Source organism: Patella vulgata, chromosome 2, assembly GCF_932274485.2.
Source record: "Patella vulgata chromosome 2, xgPatVulg1.2, whole genome shotgun sequence".
Classification (NCBI taxonomy): Eukaryota; Metazoa; Mollusca; class Gastropoda; family Patellidae; genus Patella; species Patella vulgata.
The window spans coordinates 64,452,507-64,474,283 of NC_065880.2; the positions used below are offsets into that span (position 1 = coordinate 64,452,507).

A 21,777-nucleotide genomic window follows, 5' to 3' on the forward strand; every position below is an offset into this window, starting at 1 on the left:
GATTTAAAAAACCGTTCTATTATATCACCATTACACCCTAAGGATGACTGAGTTCGAATTTCGTGAAAATCGGCCCAAAATTGACAGACAAAATGGCCGCCATTCGTTCCCAAATAGCGTAAGAATATGGTATATCAAGTTTGTGGACCCTATAGGGGTCACAATTTTTATCCAATTTTGTTGAAACTTGAAATGTAAGTTTATAACCCAAAGATCTCGGTTCCTTTCGATATTCGTGCATATCGGATCGTAACTTCCTGACTTATGACCCCTGATTGTACGAAAAATCACGTTTTTAGCTTGTGGACCCTATAGAAGTCATAATTTTTACCCGATTTAAAAAAACGTATTATTATATCACCGTTACACCCTAGGGACGACTGAATTCGAATTTCGTGAAATCAGCCCAAAATTGACAGACAAAATGGCCGCCGTTCGTTCGCAAATAGCGTAAGAAACTGGTATATCAAGGTTGTGGACCCTATAGAGGTCACAATTTTTATCCGATTTTGTTGAAACTTGAAATGTAAGTCTATAACCCAAAGATCTTGGTTCCTTTCGTTATTCGTGCATAGCGGATCGTAATTTCCTGAATTATGGCCCCTGATTGTACGGAAAATCGCGTTTTTAGCTTGTGGACCCTATAGAGGTCATAATTTTTATCCGATTTTAAAAAACGTATTATATCACCGTTACACCCTAAGGACGACTGAGTTTGAATTTCATGAAAATCGTCCCAAAATTGACAGACAAAATGGCCGCCGTTCATTCTCAAATAGCGTAAAAATATGGTATATCAAGGTTGTGGGCCCTATAGAGGTCACAATTTTTATCCGATTTTGTTGAAACTTGAAATATAAGTTTATAACCCAAAGATCTCGGTTCCTTTTAATATTTGCCCATATTGGACCGTAGCTTCCTTAATTATAGCCCCTGATTGTACGAAAAATCATGTTTTTAGCTTGTGGACCCATTAGAGGTCATAATTTTTATCCAATTTAAAAAAACGTATTATTATACTACCGTTCCACCCTAAGGACAGTTGAGTTTGAATTTTGTGAAAATCGCCCCAAAATTGACAGACAAAATGGCCATGGTTCGTTCTCAAATAGCGTAAAAATATGCTATATCAAGGTTGTGGACCCTATAGAGGTCACAATTTTTATCCGATTTTGTTGAAACTTGAAATGTAAGTTTATAACACAAAGATCTCAGTTCCTTTTGATATATGCGCATATCGAATTGTAATTTCCTGAATTATGGCCCTTGATTGTATTAAAAATCACTTTCTTGTTGGCTTGTTCTCTATCCATCTCTCGAAAATGTGGGCGTATCCTGCCTGGCAGCCGCTGGTTGATAGTTTTGATATGAAATGAAATATGGCATCACAAAACACACCAAAAATGACTTTTTCGAAGTGTTAAAAAAACCTTTCTTCCGCGAAAAGTCAAAAATCGCAACTTTGAGCCTCCATAAAAAAAAAATTTCATCCGATTTTGAATCTGTAAAAAGTTTTGTGACAAGAATGATGAGATCTACTTGAAAAGCTAATAAATCAAATGTATAATCATAATCTCAAAATCACCTTTTCCACCTATTATTATATCACCATTACACCCTCAGTACGCCTGAGTTGAATTTCGTGAAAATGAACCCAAAATTGACAGACAAAATGGCCGCCGTTCGTTCTCAAATAGCGTAAAAATATGGTATATAAAGGTTGTGGACCCTATAGAGGTCACAATTTATATCCGATTTTGTTTAAACTTGATCTCAGTTCCTTTCGATATTCGTGCACATTGAATTGTAATTTCCTGAATTATGGCCCTTGATAGTAGGAAAAATCACTTTCTTGTTAGCGTGTTCTCTGTCCTTCTCTCGAAAATGTGGGCGTATCCTGCCTGGCAGCCGCTGGTTTGATAACTTTCTTGATCAATAAAACTTTACATATAAGAGGCCGACAACAATCGTCGTTAGGAAAAGTGACTAGACATTAGGTAGTCGACAGGTGGCGTATGTCGGTGAAATTCAGTAGCTAATTAGGTTGACGCCTGGCATAAGTTGGACCGAATGAGTTAATATGCGATTGACCTTAAATTCATACACAGTGTTTAAGGTCTTGAGAAGAAGAAGCCTATTGATTTTTAGCGATATCCAATAATTACTGCCTGAGTTATGGTCCTTGATCACTTCAAAAAATCTTGTGGACACTCTAGAAGCCAAAGTTAATATCCGATTGACCTGAAATTTATACACAGTGTTTAAGGTCATGAGACGAAGAAGCCTATTGATTTTCAGCAATTTCCGATAATTACTGCCAGAGTTGATTTCCGCTCTAAAGGCTAAAGTTATCATCCGATTGACATCAGATTGATACACAGAGTTTAAGATCTTGAGACGAACAAGTATATTGATTTTCAATGAATTTTTATGACTTGAAGAGCTAAATCCATGATATTAAAAGTTTTGTATACAAAATGTTAGCATGGGGCAGAACTTTATAAAAAACAAACAAATTCTAATGGCTTTCCGATAATTACTTCATGATTGACTTCAGATTGATACACAGAGTTTAAGATCTTGATACGAACAAGTAAATTTTTATGACTTGAACAGCTAAATCCATGATATTAAAAGTTTTGTATACTAAGCGTTAGCATGGGACAGAACTTTATAAAAACCAAACAAATTCTCATGGTTTTCTGATAATTACTACAGGAGTTGTTACTCTTAATCAGATTTTAGTGGATTATAAATGTTTCATTACCGAAAATAGTAAAAATATGCAACAACACTTGTTGACTGCCCGGACGATTTAGCTGCTGTGGGCGTATGTATCGTTGCCTGGCAACCTAACTTTTGAGGGTTGAGGGGGTATTTTCCATATATTGACCTAACTAGGTATCTTTGGCACGAAAGAATATAAGCAACATTGAAATACACTCCAGAACTTATCTCAGGAGCTTTAATTTGATCATAATATTAGTTTTAAAGATTGAGTAGTTTTGCATTTATATTGTATCTGGTCAGTCAGTGATATATTCATTGTGAATAAAATTTAGTAGACTGGTGATCAATTGTTTCAGTATAAATCTTCTATGTAATAGTAGTCCTTAGTTAATTCTTTTTGATGTCAAAACTCCAGCGATTGAAATGAGCACAGATTGTTTTTTGCAACACATGGTTGTTGAAATCTTTTCACCCTACATCATCTTCTGTTGGTTTCGCTTATCATGTGACATGTGCCATGTTTTGATGAACTCAGTCGAAAATACAGTCAAACCAGTTGATTTTCAAGAGAGAACTATTTGATGCGTTGGAATGTTTAATTGTACAATGAATTCAATTTAACTGAGGTGACGCCAAGGATCAGGTTAAGTGTTTAAAAATCTATAAATAAGTAGTTTATTCGTAGGCTTATGTTATGAAAATACTTTTTTTTTTCGCTATGGCTCACGCAGTAGAATTTTTCTTGATTTGATCGGAATAGATTTGAGAAATAACTTGTATAGTGGCTGATCACATTTTAAGGGTTATTTTCTCAAAGAAGTTTTGACTGTGTTCCTAAAAATAAAGCAATGATTCAAAATACACTTGAAAATACTAAAATATAACATCTTTTGAGATAATATACTGGAAGCTTTAATGACAGAATCTAAAGTTTTTTTTACAAATCAACATTTTTACACATGAGACCCTGTTAATCATGTAAATTATACTACCCCTAAAGTGTTCTATGGACTTGCTTACAAATGTTACTGATGGTCCTCTTGTGCAATTCATTAAAAGATTTGTTGTTTTGCAGCCTTAACACCAAAACCAGAAGAGGAAGTAATCTCAAATGGTGTAGCTGGTAAAAAAGTGAAAGTAGAAGAAGAAAAAGATAAAGAAAAAGATCGAGATAAAGATAAAGAAAGAGAAAGAGAAAAAGACAATAAAAAACAGACTAAGTCAGTTGATATAAATGAAGCAGATGAAGTGGAATTTATAGAGAAATCTTGGCAAAAGAAGTCAAATGTGAATCAATTTAATGAAAATGTTGAGAGTAGTGAACAGCAAACTAAGTCTTTTAAAACCAGTGGGATGGCTAAAAGTGCAGCTAATAAACTTAACAGCAGTAAAGAAAATAGTGCTAATAAAAAAAGCAAGAACTACAGCAAGGATTTATCACCAGCTTCTTTTACCAATAACAAGGACGAGGTTATACTTAGGTCTGTATTTATATCATGCATTTGAACATACTATCATACTTGGTACAGTTCGTTTACTATGGAAGGACTATGGTACATGATTATCATGTGGGCGTATTATATTTGTCATTCTGTCAACAATTGGACTATGAACATGATACAGTTTTTGTATACCTGTGGATAAAGTTTTAACTTGATTTAGAGATGGGCAATATTGGGATATTTAGAGAAAATATCAAGATATTATCAGTATATTATGATATTTTATAAAATGTCAATAATTTAGAATTACCACCCTTGAACTGTAAATAAACAGGCATAAAAAGCTGGACATGCCCTCTGAGTATTCAATTGACACATTTTAGCTAATATTATTCAAAAATTATTAGGCCGGCAACGATACGCCAGGCCACGATACAATGCACATCATGATTCATGGCCTACGATATGATTAATATCGTGATATAGGAAATAAATTTAAAATATGCTGTTAAATTTTGAAAGTCTTTCACTGTAAAAATTCGAGGGCCTACTTTTATGATTTACTTTAAATGTGGTGTTCTCTCGGTTAACTGAACGAATTTCATTGCTGTTAGTGTTCTGCTTAACAGGAAATCCTAAAAACTTACAGAACAGCAAAGGAAATATAACGTTACAAATATTTTAATATCAGATATTAATGTACATTGAAAATATGTTCTGCTCAATGTATGCAGTATCTATAAATCGACATTCTTATACAGTAATATTATCACAAATCGCATATTACTGACATTAAGTTGTATACAATTCAAGTGTGTAATTTGAACGCAACTTAATTTCCAGCACGACTTACATAACCAGGCTGATATTTTAATCTTGACGAAATAGCTATAATAAGCCACTTCATGTGTTGAAAATGCCTTAACACTCGCTGAAATTAAAGCTACAATTTTATATTTTCTAAGAAAGTCATAACATAATTATTTCTATGTCTTTTGCTCAATAGGTTGTCAACTCACTATTATACGATCATAGATATCATTCTCACACTCAAAAATATTTCACACCGGAAATAATAACACAATTAACTCCTAATTACCTCCCTATTTTTCTATTCCCTACCATGGAATACCTATATTCAAACGTTTGAATTTGAAGTTAAAAATATTTTTGCCAATTTCTCAACTGGCAATAGTGAATTATAGGATTATTCTTTATCAAGGTAGGACTGTTTATACATAGCATCGATTTTAAGGCTTTATCTTAATACATTTTTAGACGCCCACATTGAAATGTGGACGTATATTGCCTTCGCCCCCGTCAGTCTGTCTGTCCGTCCGTCCGTCCGTCCATCGTCCACAATTTCTTGTGAAAGCTCTATACGTATATTGCCGTCGCTCCTCTCCGTCTGCCTGTCGGTTCCGTCCGTCCGTCCATCGTCCACAATTTCTTGTGAACACTCTAACGCCAAAAGTTATCATCCAATTGTTTTAAAATTGATATATGTTGTTTACATTAGTGAGACGAAGAAGCCTATTTAATTTCCGATTATTACGTCTAGAGTTATGGCCCTTGTTTCACTTTGTTGAACCTTGTGAACGCTCTAATGCCAAAGGTTAACATACGATCTTTGTGAAATTTATATGCAATTTTTAAGTTAGTGAAACGAAGAAGCCTATTGAATTTCAACAATTTCTGTTTATTACGTCTAGAGTTATGGCCCTTGTTTCACTTTATTGAACCTTGTGAACACTCTAACTCCAAAAGTTATCATTTGATCTTTCTGAAATCTATATGCATTATTTAAATTAGTGAAACGAAGAAGCCTATTGTATTTCAGCAATTTCTGTTTACTACATCTAGATTTAGGGCCCTTATTTCACTTTATTGAACATTGTGAACGCTGTTAACACCAAAAGTTATCACCCAATCTTTGTGAAGATTATATGCATGATTTAAATTAGTGAAACGAAGAAGCCTATTGAATTTCAGCAATTTCTGTTTATTATGTCTAGAATTATTGCCCTTGTTTCACTTTATTGATCCTTGTGAACGCTCTAACGTCAAAAGTTATCATTCGATCTTTCTGAAAATTATATGCATTATTTAAATTAGTGAGACGAAAAAGCCTATTGAATTTCAGCAATTTCCGTTTTATTACGTCTAGAGTTATGACCCTTGTTTCACTTTATTGAACCTTGTGAACGCTCCAACGCCAAAAGTTATCACCCAATCTTTGTGAAATGTATGTGCATTATTTAGATTAGTGAAACGAAGAAGCCTATTGAATTTAAGAAATTTCCGTTTATTACGTCTAGATTTATGGCCTTTGTTTCACTTTATTGATCCTTGTGAAAGCTCTAATAACAACAGTTATCATCCGATCTGTTTGAAATTGATATGTATCATTTAAATTAGTGAAATGAAGAAGCCCATTGAATTTCAGCAATTTCCGTTAATTACGCCGTGAGTTATGGCCCTTGTGAACGTTCAAACAACAAAAGTTATCCGATCTGTATGAAATTTATATGCATTATTTGAATTAGTAAAACGAAAAAGCCTGTTGAATTTCAACAATTTCAGTAGATTACTTCCAGAGTTGGGACTCTTGTTTCAGTTTGTAGAACCTTGTAAACCCTCAAACCACAAAATTTATAATCTGATCTGTATGGAACTGTCTTGTAAAGGCCACCAATTACCTACAAAGGAATAAATATGCGACAACCTTTGTCGACCACTCGGACGATTTAGCTGCTGTGGGCGTATGTTTTGTTGCCTGGCAACCTATCTTATGTCTATATATATATATATATATATATATATATAAATATTTTTTAATCGTTACACCCCAGTGTTCAAACAGCCCATGTAGAAGAATAGAGATATTACAAGTTTATAGAGAATCGACAGATAAATTTGACGACAATGTCGTAAACAGTGTTTATGCCGAAAGGCGTATATCTTGTAAGATTAAATAAAATGGGGTTTGGCGTCTTACTTTTCTTCCCCAATTGGACTAATGAAGACGGTTGTTTATTTTGTTGTGAAGGCGTATTTGAATTGACAAATAAATAGACGAGGATTATAAGGTGAACAGACTAATCCCAAGGGGCGTTGCTATTGTAAGGACGGGTAAAATAGGGTTTAAGATTCTACTTTTCTGGTCCAGTTGGGTTAATGAGAACGGGCTTCAGGTTTGTAGTTTAGGCGTATTTTTTTTTAAAAAAGTGAATCACTGCCAATATAAATGCCCCTCCCCCCATCACAACCATGTTACATTAGTTGTAACGGACATTTTTCTGGAATCCATCAAAATGAGTCTTTTAAAATTGCCTTAAGTGTATTGAAAATGAAATGAAATGGGGTTTAATGTCCTACTGTTCTGCTCCAACTGGGCTAATGTACCGAAATCCAACTGCCAAGGGATCTTTTACATGCACACCAGTATATATGTCACGGGGTCGTTAGTTAAAAACACGCCAAAACATGTAGGATTCTTTATTTAGGTTAATCACACAAATTATGGTAAATGACCTGTAAAACAATTTACACCCAATACAGATAAACAATATTAAGGAAAATATTATACATAACACAGATCCACCATAAATTATAGCAGTTTACGAAAATGGATCGAACATGCATACTTAAACTCATCAGCAACTATAAAGCTATTGATGATAAATATAAGATATTGAATAAAATCTTACCATTCAACGTGTGGTTTAATACTATAAATACATATGGAATATGTTATTTAAATACACACACATGTAAATGTGTCTATTCCATATGTCTAGCCTGTGCGATGTTCTATAGTGGAGTGCAGTTGAATCTCCGTGCATTTCGCGGCTCGAGTTAAAAACCAATCAGATCATTCAAACAATCTCACGTGACGGACACACCCAAGCTTACCGACAAAGAACAAACTATTATGGACAACCTCAACACACAAAAATAAAACACGCTAGCGCAATATTAATATACATATTAACCCTGCGACATCACAGGACCACATTTTTTGTCCGATGGGATTGATGCTTCTAGAGTGAAAATCATTCATTTAAGTAAATAACAGTTACCCCAGAAATTAATATCCAAGTTTTTTTTGTCTACATGACGTCATCACTTGACACCAGTGAAAATAAAGCACTACGCTGCAGCTGTTTATAAGGAAGTCGCCCCTCTTTTTCAATAATAAAAAATTAATGCTGGTGAGTATGATGTAAGGTTTTGATTGTTAGCTGAGACTACAGATACCTTTTTTGTCCCATTCGGAAAACTGCTTTTTTATTCCTTTTACAATTCGTGTAGATCTCTGAAACTATAACAGAGTTCCGAATATTGATTTGTCCCATGTTTTAAACAGTTTGTTACTTATAACTATCGCGAAAGATGTGAACAGACCGGAAGTGATGTAAATCTTTAAACGTGTATGAAAATTGAAATGAAAATCGGCCCTAATTATGCCAATTCTTGACCGATTTTCGAAAAAAGTTATATTTTTGTACAGCGGGTATATTGCGGATACAATTACGGTCGAATTGAGATACCATGCCGTTCTCATTTTTCCTTGAAAATTTACAGAAATGTTTATTTCTTGTAATTTTGAGTTTTCAATTTCATATTTGGATTGCCTGAGTCTGTCATATTCTATCGATCTAAGATATATTACGTTGTGAATTGTTCAACTTTATTTTTCAATTCCCTTCTATTGTAATGCGCATGCAAAGAACATGTTAATATCTGAGTTATGCAGGTGTGTTTTGGGGGGGATGTGTGGGGATAGTCTTTGTCTTGCATCCGGTAACCTTTTGACATCTTGGGTATGATGAAAGCCTTCATGCTAACTCTAAAACTAAATGCAAGGAACGGGACTGTTTACATTGAAGCACAACTACTTTATGTCCTGTGTACGCGAAACTACTAAAAGGACTATTCAAGAGTTAACATACTCTGTATATAATATACTGTTTACTAAATATGCCTTGAGGGTAGCCACAATACGACAATTTTTGTTTTGTATTTTTCCCCATCTTGTTCATAAGGTAAATGTAATTTTTCAGATACCTGATGACATTTATACTTATTCTTTCAATAGATTATAATAATCCCTTTTGCAGTTAATATGAAAGCTTTGATATCTGCTATGCAGATCTAGTTAGTATTAGTCATTGACGCAATCCGGATTATCAGCCAGTTGATTAATTTATAGTATTCAGCCATGTGATTGACACTCGATCAATTAATGGTTAATCCAGGATAAATATGATTAGAATTTTAATATTTTTTCAGCCAGTTCTCAAAGAGAATCTCCAGTACCGCAAAACATTATTGCCAAAATCAAATTTTAATCACCACTTTCATGTTTTTATCGCAAATTGCGACTTTGGCGACCGGCAGTGTGAGCCCTGATCTCTAGCGTCTGGTTATTCCAGTCTATGCCGATATTATTTATTGGGCTTGCTCTCCAGATAAGAATATAGCGTTGGCGTTTGACATGACTTGTGGAATATGCCTGGCCTCATTTTCGAGTCCCTAATTACAAATAGCGCTGAAACGCATTATGGTACACAATTCGTGTACCAATTGTAAAATGTTTATTTTGTCTTAAATATTGGATATCAGAAGGCCATCTTTTCCCGGTAAGATCACAACATCAATGTTAATTTAAACCGACAAATAAAATGTGTTTTCAATGTCGACGATTTTGGACGATATTGAGTTAGAGACTTAGCTACTTTAAATGTACCGGTATACACAGTGTTTAAGGTCATGAGATAAAGAAGCCTGTCAATTTTCAACAATTTCCAATTGTTATGAAAATTGATATTAAATGTTTTGTATGCTAAATGTTGGAATAGGGCAGAACTAGAAGCGAAATGGGGTGTTACTTGTTATCAGATTTTAGTGTGTTGTAATTGTTTATATTTCTGACAAAAGAAAAAAATATGCGACAACCCTTGTTGACTCCACGCACGACTTAGCTGCTGTGGGCGTATGTTTTGTTGCCTGGCAACCTATCTTTATCTGATTTTTAAAAAAAAACTTCGAATATATCACTGTTAATGAAGGTTGAGGTCGAATTTCCTGAGTGTCAAATCAAAACTGCCCGACAAAATGGCTACTCCCCGTCCTCAAATAGTGTAAAAGTTTGTAATACCAAGGTTGTGGACCCTTCTAGAGGTCACAATATTTATCCGATTTTGATGAAACTTAAAATATATGATTATATCCCAAAGATCTCGCTTCCTGTCACACCCTAACTCCCTGGATAATGACCCCTTATTGTACGAAAAATCACTTTTATTTAGTTCCTTCTCTGTCTATCTCTTGAAAAAATGTGGGCGTGTCTACTATCTTGAAAACTTAATTAAATTCATATTTCATGTTTTTGTCCGTCTGTCTGTCCGTCACAATTTTTGGAACACAATAACTCTCCTTCTAATTGAGCTAGAATGTTCAGACTTGGTGTAGGTGTTTATTAGGTCAATGCCTTGATGGAGTTCAAGGATGCTGTATAATTTCATCACATCAACACCTTGACTAAGTTCAATAATGAGCATTTTCGGCCCAAGGTAAGCAAAGCGATAAGCAATTTGATTGGTCGAGTCTTCGAGCTCGACAACTTTAATTCTAATTGAGTTATTGTGTATAGTTTCATTACATCATTAACTTAACAAAGTTCGATGCTAAGCATTTTCTGCTTAGGCAAAGTAGAGATTTCAATCTGATTAGTCGAGATTTTGGAACACTATAACTCTTCTTCTAATTGAGGTAGAATGTTCAAACTTGGTGTAGGTGTCTATCAGGTGAGTTCAATCATGCGCATTTTCCACTAAGGCTAAGCAAAGATAAGCAATTTGAGTGTTTGAGACTTTGGAACATGATAACTTTGGTTCTAATTGAGTGAGAGCGATGAAACTCCAAGTATAGATTCATTATATCATTACTTTGATTAAGTTCGAGGATGGGAATTTTCTGCTTAAGCTAAGGAGCGATAAGCAATTTGATTGGTCAAGACTTTGGAACATAACAACAACTCTGCTTTTAATTGAGGTAGAATGGTTAAACATGATGTAGATGTTCATTAGATGAATTTCTTGACTGAACTGAGTTCAATGATTAACATTTCCAGCTAAAGCTAATTAAGCAGAGACAAGCAATTTCATTGGTCGATGCTTTGGGACAAGTTAACTTTGATTCTAACTAGTGGAGAGTGATGAACTTAGTGTATAGTTGATAATCAGATTGATTGCTTGATACTTTTGAAAAAGGTGAATATGCAATTAATTAATATGTGCCATCTATTTATTTGGGGATTTGGGCGGGAGACATCAGCCTCACTGTTGGCTTGTTTCATCATGCTAGGGTATCGTGAATTCACTTTGACACTTGTCTATACCACTTTGTCAGCATGGTGTACACAAAAAATTATATATTGGACAAAGAAATGAAATATTAGTAGGGTTTATAATAATTATTTATTAATGAAATCTTCCCTTTGGGATATATAAAAAGCTTTTATTATTGAAATTTCTTACTTGATTAAAGACAAATAGTGAAACTAGCACCCCCTATAATATTATGGTGCATAATAAAAGTCATGCATTACATTTTTGTGCCACATGAATTATCAACATTGCTATAAAATAGCACAGGAATATGTAATTTTCTTAATTTTTCTGTAACCAAGTTTACTAATCTCTAGCTTTTATTTCTACAATTACGCAAAAGTTATCATCCGATCTTTGTGAAATTTATATGCATTATTAAAATTAGTGAAACGAAAAAGCCTATTTTCCGTTTATTAAGTCTAGAGTTTGAACGTTGTGAACGCTCTAACGCCAAAAGTTATCATCCGATCTTTCTGAAATTGAAATGCATTATTTAAATTAGTGAAACGAAGAAGCCTATTGAATTTCATCAATTTACAATAATTGCTCCTAGAGTTATGGGGGGTTGGATGGTCGAATGGTTAGCATGTGCGTGCTGTATCATAAGGCCTGTCATTGAGTCCCCGGTCATACGTGACAAGGAGTAGGGACGACTGTCAAACCTCGTGTGTTTTCTCTGGGTCCTCCGGTTTCCTCCCACTGCTAAAGACCCCTACGTCCAAGCAAATTATTAAAATAAAATTAAACCGTATGTTAGTCCCGAAATGACCTAGTTTGTGTCGAGTGGACGTTAAACTCCATTTCTCTCTCTCTCTCTCTCCTAGAGTTATGGCCCTTGTTTCACTTTATTGAACCTTGTGAACACTCTAAAGCCAAAAGTTATCATCCGATCTTTGTGAAATTTATATGCATTCTTTAAATTAATGAAACCAGGAATCCTATTGAATTTCAGCAATTTACAATAATTACTTCTAGAGTTATGACCCTTGTTTCACTTTGTTCAACCTTGTTAATGCTCGATTAATGATGGTTATCATCCAATATGTATGAAATTTATTTGCATCATTTAAATTTGTGAAACAGAGGTCTATTGAATTTCAGCAATTTCCGTCAATAATTTCTAGAGTTATGGTCCTTGTTTTACTTTGTGAACATTTGAATGACAAAAGTGATCATCCTATCTGTATGAAATTTATATGCATTATTTAAATTAGTAAAACGAAAAAGCCTGTCAAATTTCAACAATTTCTGTAGACTACTTTCGGAGTTGAGGCCCTTGTTTCAGTTTGTAGAACCTTGTGAACCCTCAAACGACAAAAATTATAATCTGATCTGTATGGAATTTTCTTGTAAAGGCTCCCAATTACCCACAAAGGAATAAATATGTGACAACCCTTGTCGACCGCTAGGACGATTTAGCTGCTGTGGTGTATGTTTTGTTGCCTGGCAACCTGTCTTTCTCCAAATGAGAAAAACTGGAAATTAATCAGTGGAAGTTGGCTATTTCTAGGATTGAATATGACTTGAAATTTGTCGTAATGTATTCATGGCTGTTATGGCCTACATAATGTATGTATGCAGAGTTATTTTAAGTAATTTATATTGTGTAAACATGTCGTTCTTTTTTGCAGGTTAGAAAGTGATATCAAAAAGATAAAAAGTGAACTTCAGAGCAGTAGAAATCAAGAACAGGAGCTACGTTCTCAGATAAATAACTTAGTTAGTGGTGAAAAGTCCCAGCATTCAGAAATATATCAACTTCAGCAGGATAATGACAACTTACAAAATAAGTAAGTCATACAATTAACTACACAACCTGACAATAATAATAATAGGTGTCACAGCTCCATTGTTCGCGTTAGAAGAAATACGTTTTATACGCCCACATGGAAATGTGGTCGTATATTGCCGTCACCTACGTCGGTCCATCGTCCTTATTTCTCATAAACACTCTACAGGCTACATTTATCATCCGATCTGTATTAAATTGTTATGCATTATTTAAGTTGATAAAACGAAAAAGCCTAATGAATTTCAGCAATTTCCATTTATTACTTCTAGAGTTATGGCTCTTGTTTCACTTTGTAGAACCTTATGAACATACTACAATGATCATCCCAATCTGTATAAATTGATGGCATTATTTAAATTGGTAAAACGTAAAAGCCTATTAAATTTCAGCAATTTCCGTTAATTGCTTCTAGTATTATGACCCTTGTTTCACTTTGTAGAATCCTGTGAACGCTCTAATGACAACAGTTATCATCCGATCTGTGCTTCTTTCACACAAGAGCTGACAAAGATAGCAAAAAATAATATTCCAAACAAGATAGTAACTGTTCAGCCCAGGGATAACTTATGGATGAATAATACAGTTAGAAAATGAAGCAAAAAGAAAAATAAGGTGCACAAAAAAATTGTAAAAACAAATTCTGAATAGGATTGGCAAAACCTTTGATCAATTAGAAATGAATGTATTAATCTTACAAGAAAAAGCAAACAGGAATTTTACGAAAAAATAGACCAAAATAAAAATAATAATACAACATTTGGTAGTAAAGACTCAATTCTAATGTGAAAGGGCAACATATAAAAAATGATGAATTACCTCCATTTCTTAACAATGGAACCCTTTTCTCCACCCCCTTGGATAAGGCAAACTGCTTAAATGACTTCTTTATCAACCAGTCACAACTTGACAAAGCCAATGCACAGCTTCCTGAACTTAAACTCAACCCAAACTCACTCTGTAATCTAACACTAACACCTCAAGAAGTTAAAGACATCGTCTTATCATACCTGTCGCTTCAGTAACTAACCTGTCACTTTCAATTATCAAAAACCAATCACATCACACATATCCATATATGTAGGTACATGTACACACTCTAGATTGTTTAGGTCTTTACGTATATTGCTCCATATAAATATCGTAATATGAAACCTTTTTATTTCTTTAACATCGGAAAGCCAAAACATTCTTGAAAGTCGGTGAATCTGCTTTTGCTCAGCGACTCGAAAATTTGTAGATTTTATCATCCGATCCACGTGAATTCCACCAAGTATCATGGTACCAAACTTGCGTGCTAAATTGAATACTTCGCCATTGAGGTGTAGATTTCAGCTTTTATGATATCCGTAATAAATTGAATATCAAAACACGAATCACACATGTGTATGGCACCGTATTTACATGTACTGCGTGTGGAGGACAGGTAATGCCCCCTGGAATTCCTTTCTCACATCCTGTCTATATTTACTCTACAAATTAAGTACAAATTATATTTATATATAAAATATTTTTCCTACTTAATTATTTGATTTTGTCAACTTGTCTTATAAATTATTCATAGCCTTTATTTATGGAAATTGTTTTAAACATTTTAAATGATTAAATACATCAGGCAATGAGGCGTGTGCATTTCCATTCCAGCCACCACTATATTTACTTTGGTGTCGTTACGGTAGAATTATTTCAGATGACTTGGGGGGTGCTTTTTTATACGCCCACATTGAAATGTGGTCGTATATTGTCGTCGCCCCCATCCGTCCGGCGGTCCGGCATCCACAATTGCTTGTGGACGCTCTAGAGGCTAAAGTTAATATCCGATTGACTTTAAATTTATACACAGTGTTTAAGGTCATGAGACGAACAAGCCTATTGATTTTCAGCGATTTCCGATAATTACTGCCAGAGTTATGGCCCTTGATCACTTTAAAAAAATCTTGTGGGCGCTCTAGAGGTCAAAGTTAATATCCGATTGACTTTAAATTTATACACAGTGTATAAGGTCATGAGACGAAGAAGCCTATTGATTTTCAGCGATTTCCTATAATTACTGCCAGAGTTATGGCCCTTGATCACTTTGAAAAAACTTGTGGACGCTCTAGAGGTCAAATTTAATATCCGATTGACTTTAAATTTATACACAGTGTTTAAGGTCATGAGACGAAGACGTGTATTCATTTTCAGCGATTTTCAGTAATTACTTCCAGAGTTATGGCCCTTGATCACTTCAAAAATCTTGTGGATGCCCTAAAGGCCAAAGTTGATATCCGATTGACTTTAAATTTATACGCAGTGTTTACGGTCAAAAGACGAAAAAGCAAATTGATTTTCAGCAATTTCCGATAATTACTGCCCTTGATCACTTCAAAAAATCTTGTGGATGCTCTTGAGGCTAAAGTTAATATCCGATTGATTTTAAATTTATACACAGTGTTTGAGGTCATGAGACAAAGAATCCTATTGATTTTCAACAATTTCCGATAATTACTGCCAAACTTATGGCCCTTGATCACTTTGAAAAAACTAGTGACCCCCTAGAGGCTAAAGTTATCATCCGATTGACTTCAGATTGATAATTACTTCATGAGTTGTTACTCTTGATTAGATTTTAGTGTATTATAAATGTTTCTTTACCAAAAAAAAGTAAAAAATATGTGACAACACTTGTTGACTGCCCGGACGATTTAGCTGCTGTGGGTGTATGTTTCGTTGCCTGGCAACCTATCTTAACTTATTTAGAAATGATACTTCATAATGCTATAAGCTGGTGTCAAGCAGATGAAAACAAGCGTATATGGTGTGAAATTCATTGTTATAAAATTGGCTACTTGAACTTCCAAACTGTAATTGTAGTCTACGCCAGAGCGAAATGTAAACAGTGCAAATGGCGGTATTTCTGTGCTTAATTCTTACATTTAGAAACGAATAATTAAATGTATGGGACGTGGACGTGAGTTTTGTTGTCTTAAGTCAATTTACTTAACATCAAGTAAAATTTAATCCACCTGTCGCAAGCGAAAGGTAGTTTTACTTGCTACCTGTGAGACCAAAAAATTGCCTATCGGTGAGAAGTAGACAGACAAACATTTCGAGCCATGGATATCTCTAAAGCTACTGGGCTTGATCATATAAATGGCAAGTTAATAAAATCCATCTCATCTGAAATATTTAATCCTGTATGCAATCTATTGATTCTCTCTCTTTCCACAAAAACTTTACCGATAATCTGGAAATCAGCTAATGTTATTTCAATATTGAAAAAAAGGCAACCCTTCTGAATGCGCCAAAATATAGAGGAATAGTGTATTTACCTTGTCTGAAAAGTTCAGTTCAAAATATGTGAACGTCAAAACCGCTTAACCCGGACACTAGCATTTTTATACGCCCACATAGAAATGTGGACGTATATTGCTGTCGTCCCCGTCCGTCCGTCCACAATTTCTTGTGAACGCTCTAACGCCAAAAGTTATCATCCAATTGTTTTAAAATTGATATATGTTGTTTACATTAGTGAGATGAAGAAGCCTATTTAATTTCAATAATTTCTGTTTTTAACGTCTAGAGTTATGGCCCCTGTTTCACTTTGTTGAACCTTGTGAACGCTCTAATGCCAAAAGTTAACATCCGATTTTTGTGATATTTATATGCAATATTTAAATTAGGGAAACGAAGAATCCTATTGAATTTCAGCAATTTTTGTTTATTACTTCTAGAGTTATGGCCCTTGTTTCCCTTTGTTTATTCTTGTGAACACTCTAACCCCAAAAGTTATCATCCTATCTTTCTGAAATTTATATGCATTATTTAAATTAGTGAAACTATTGAATTTCAGCAATTTCTGTGTATTATGTCTAGAGTTATGGCCTTTATTTCACTTTATTGAACCTTGTGAACGCTCTAACTCCAAAAGTTATCATCCAAACTTTCTGAAATTTATATGCATTATTTAAATAAGTGAAACGAAGAAGCTTATTGAATTTCAGCAATTTCTGTTTATTACGTCTAGAGTTATGGCCCTTGTTTCACTTTATTGAACTTTGTGAATGCTCTAACATCAAAAGTTATATGCTGATCTGTATGAAATTTACGTTCGTCATTTAAATTAGTAAAGAGAAGAATCCTATTGAATTTCAGCAATTTCTGTTTTTTACTTCTGGAGTTATTGCCCTCGTTTGACTTTGTTCAACCTTTTTAATGCTCGATTGATGAAAGTTATCATCCGATATGTATGAAATTTATATGCATCATTTAAATTTGTGAAACGAAAAAGCCTGTCAAATTTCAACAATTTCTGTAGATTACTTCCAGAGTTGAGACTCTTGTTTCAATTTGTAGAACTTTGTGAACCCTCAAACAGCAAAAATTATAATCTGATCTGTATGGAACTGTCTTGTAAAGGCCCCCAATTACCCACAAAGGAATAAATATGCGACAACCCTTGTCGACCACTCGGACGATTTAGCCGCTGTGGGCGTATGTTTCGTTGCCTGGCAACCTATCTTTAAGACATTTCTGGTCAAACTTTTCATTGGCCACTTGAAAATCCCGACTATTCTATAACTATTCTATACTGATTGTTAACTTAATTGAATAGAGAGCTTTGATTTACTCACCCATTTGGCGGTAAGCTATAATTTGAGAAAGGAAATCTGATTGGATGTTGATTTTTACACAGCCATTCGCTATAGTTTACCAGAACATCTGCCTTAAAAGTGATTCATTCGGGTAAAACTGAAAGTTGGGAGTTTTGTCTTGTTCAAATTGGATAACCCTTGAAAGCGTCAAAGAGAACGAACAGTTGGAACCTTGTGAACACTATTACGCCACGAGTTATCATCCGATCTTTATGAAATTTTTATGCATTATTTAAATTAGTGAAATGAAGAAGCCTATTGAATTTCAGCAATGTTTGTTTATTACGTCTTAAGTTATGGCCCTTGTTTCACTTTATTGAACCTTGTGAGCGCTCTAACGCCAAAAGTTATTATCCAATCTTGAGTTAGTTAGTCCCGAAATGACCTAGTTTGTGTCGAGTAGACGTTAAATCCCATTTCTCTCTCTCTCTCTCACAGCTGTGCAGTGCATTGGTAATCTGGTAAAACCATACTGATTCATTTTTAGAAGTACTTTGACCATGTTTTAATTAATCTTATAACATTTAAACATATAAATATTTAAATATATAATTTATTAGATTTCAGTAAAACTTAAACTTGATAAATTAATAGTAACATTAACTGTGTATCAGTTAAACTATTTACAAATCTATCTAACATTTCGATAATTTTGTAGCCTAAATCTTTGCAGATATTGAGACTGATATTAAACTATTACAATTCAATTGCTAGTAATGCATTTACATAAAATAGTAATTCAGAATCGTAGATTGAAGTGGGCTATATTTCAGCCGGTGGCTGTCCGATTTCATGCTAAAGTCACGTGACCTGAAACCCCTATTTATAGATAAGTTACATTTATCCAATTTCATACTTTATTTTGATTAATTTTAATGATAATATTACCCTTATTCTAATTTCTATCAATTATAGATGTTATATCTGCAGAAGTCCATCCAGAAATTCTGTTTAGTGTCTGTCGCAACATCAAATTCCGGGGAATTTCTTACTGACGTTATGGGACACCCCACTCCTTTTACGGGAATTCCGCTAATGTTTGATTTGATATGCTAGCTTTATTTTCGTATAAGAAGAAAGTTTAACCCTTTCAATGCTAGACGTAAATCCACTGCCTGTGCTAGACCCTTTTTTGAGGAAAAAAGGGAGGTTGGAACTGAATGCCAAGCAGTACTTATGGAAGCTTTTATGAAAAATCTTTTTGTCTGTTGGGATGGGCATGAGGTTGGGCTAAGAGGAAAAAATAGAATTTTGGAAATTTGCATAATAATGTAGTCACGTGACGTCATGGCGGCCATTTTGGATTTCTCATTTCACACTAAAGCTAACACGAAAACGAATTTTTCTCCATGAAATACTTAAAAGATATTGTTTTTTTTACTGGATTTTGATAAAGATATATAAAATGAACAAAAATATCAATAGCAGCCATGAGCAATGCCGCCGCGAACACGCGCATCACGTCTCCCGCTGCCATGACCACGTGCGGATTGCAATACCTTGTTTTTACTTTCACTTTCACTTTCATCCCCAAGTCCCATATCATTATCAATATAGTCAGTCAATAGATCTACACGTTCGGGAATCAGGAATTACCTACGTATTTTACGATCCAGCAGGCCAGCATTATTATCAACATCAGAATTATTGTCAGAATCTACTGCAGACACAGGGCTATCGTGTTCACATTGGGCTTGTTCATCATGCACGGGAGACATAGCTAGCCATGGGCGGAACGTCGCGCAACAAATCACACACTTCATAATACCAATCACTGTCCTGACTATTATCATTATCAAGTAACTGGAAACGAATTATGTGTATCACCCGCCTCGAAATTGTCCACATGTTGGTCAGCAAGACGTCATTCACGACTTCGTCGAGAGTGCATCGTCTACGTTGTCACAATGCACTCCGCCATTTTACGGTTTGCTGCTTTGAAACACGTGGAAATATGTTCTAGTGTATAGAAAATACAATAGATGGCACTTGCAGTTACGGTACTAATTTTAGCGAGGGCTTTACTGAGTACACGGTAATACCGGGTACGGGCATTTTACCGACATTTTATAATACCCGGTACTACCGGGTATACGCAGTGAAAGGGTTAAATCAAGGCGAACAAAATGATATGACATAACACGGGTTTTAATTTCTTTGACGCAGCGGAAAACTATTTTAAAGTTTTCTAAGAAGTATTTAGCGATGAAAATAGTAATTTTATTCAACCACAGGGCCATTATTAAAAAATACGAAACTACCGCTAAACATTGATATCAAAATATTTATTGTTAGTGTTTTGAAACATCCGCGGAAAAGACCTCGAACTTGGATTACAACGATGAATAAATAAATATTTTGATGTCGTTTTTTATTTAGGCGATAACCGGAACGTCACAGCCGTTTTCAAAAGCCGTTAAAAGTATTAAAACCTATCCACATTCGTTTTTTTTTTCTCAAGGAAACATCATTTTGTTTGCGGTTGTTACAAAAAACATAACCTACGGATTTTCATAGGCCCATTGTATTTGTGACAGATCTTTTAATTAGTGGGGAAAACCGTATTTTTTCTTTTTCTTAGACAACAAAATGGTGGCATATGGCACACCTAATTAGCAATTTCCATCAATGATTTCTAGAGTTATGGCGATTGTGAACCTTGTGAATGTTTGAATAACAAAAGTGATCATCTGATCTGTATGAAATTTATATGTATTATTTAATTAGTAAAACGAAAAAGCCTGTCAAATTTCAACAATTTCTGTAGATTACTTTCAGAGTTGAGGCCCTTGTTTCAGTTTGTAGAACCTTTTAAACCCTCAAACAACAAAATTTATAATCTGATCTGTATGGAACTGTCTTGTAAAGGCCCCCAATTACCTACAAAGGAATAAATATGCGACAACCCTTGACGACCGCTCGGACGATTCAGCTGCTGTGTGCGTATGTTTTGTTGCCTGGCAAACTATCTTTATTGAAAGAGTGATTACTTTCGATCATTTTTAGTATGTTTTCATGATACAAGAATGGCCGTGCATTCACTTTCATTGCAAATGACCTCATTTGACATTTGAAAACAAATATCTTCAAAATGCCCCAACTGCAGACTGATTACCACTCGGCATCGTATTCTACGCAAAAAAGTTGGGTCTGGTTTTGTGCCCATTTGATGGACACACACACATACCCACAAACACACCCACACACACACACACATACATGTACAGGGGTAGAAACTAACCTGAAATGGTCACTAGCCATTTGGGCTAGTAGCTTTCAGATCTTACTAGCCCAGCCAACATTCTACTAGCCCAGTAAGAAACTGACACCAGACGTAAAAATTCTGATTTGGACTGTTGTTTTGTTCATCATTAATCGATCAAAAACACCAAAATACATGCACTTAAATTTATTTTGGCACATTTAATAATACAACAAATAGACTTTGTTCATTGTTGCCTCTGTTTTTTCATCAAATAATGAATTCATTAATCAGTCATGAAGACATATATAATCTATTAAAATTCAATTTGGCACATTTCATTTCATATTTCATATTTGTCCTTTGGAAGTTTAATCTTCAATACAATAGATTTTTTCAGGGGCCTCATTTGTATTTATATTTCATTTATGTTTTATAAATTCAGTTGTGATGTAATGTCCTTAAAATTTTATATCACAAGTTGTCACCGAGTGATGAAGTTATTTATACATGTATAGCAGAGCACGTGTATTTACGAGCGTCTTCATTGCCGTAATATATCGCTGTTATAAAACCTTTTAAC

The 21,777-nt window shown here is 34.5% G+C and overlaps 1 protein-coding gene across 1 annotated transcript in view; it reads left to right on the forward strand.

The window, feature by feature from the left end:
• The window catches only part of LOC126811183 (macoilin-1), a 268,436-nt gene that overhangs the window by 151,837 nt on the left and 94,822 nt on the right, over positions 1-21,777 (forward strand). The window contains exons 7-8 of the mRNA XM_050536744.2: positions 3,806-4,211; positions 13,201-13,359. Of these exons, the coding sequence (XP_050392701.1) occupies positions 3,806-4,211; positions 13,201-13,359 (565 nt within the window). The remainder of the gene's footprint in view (positions 1-3,805; positions 4,212-13,200; positions 13,360-21,777) is intronic.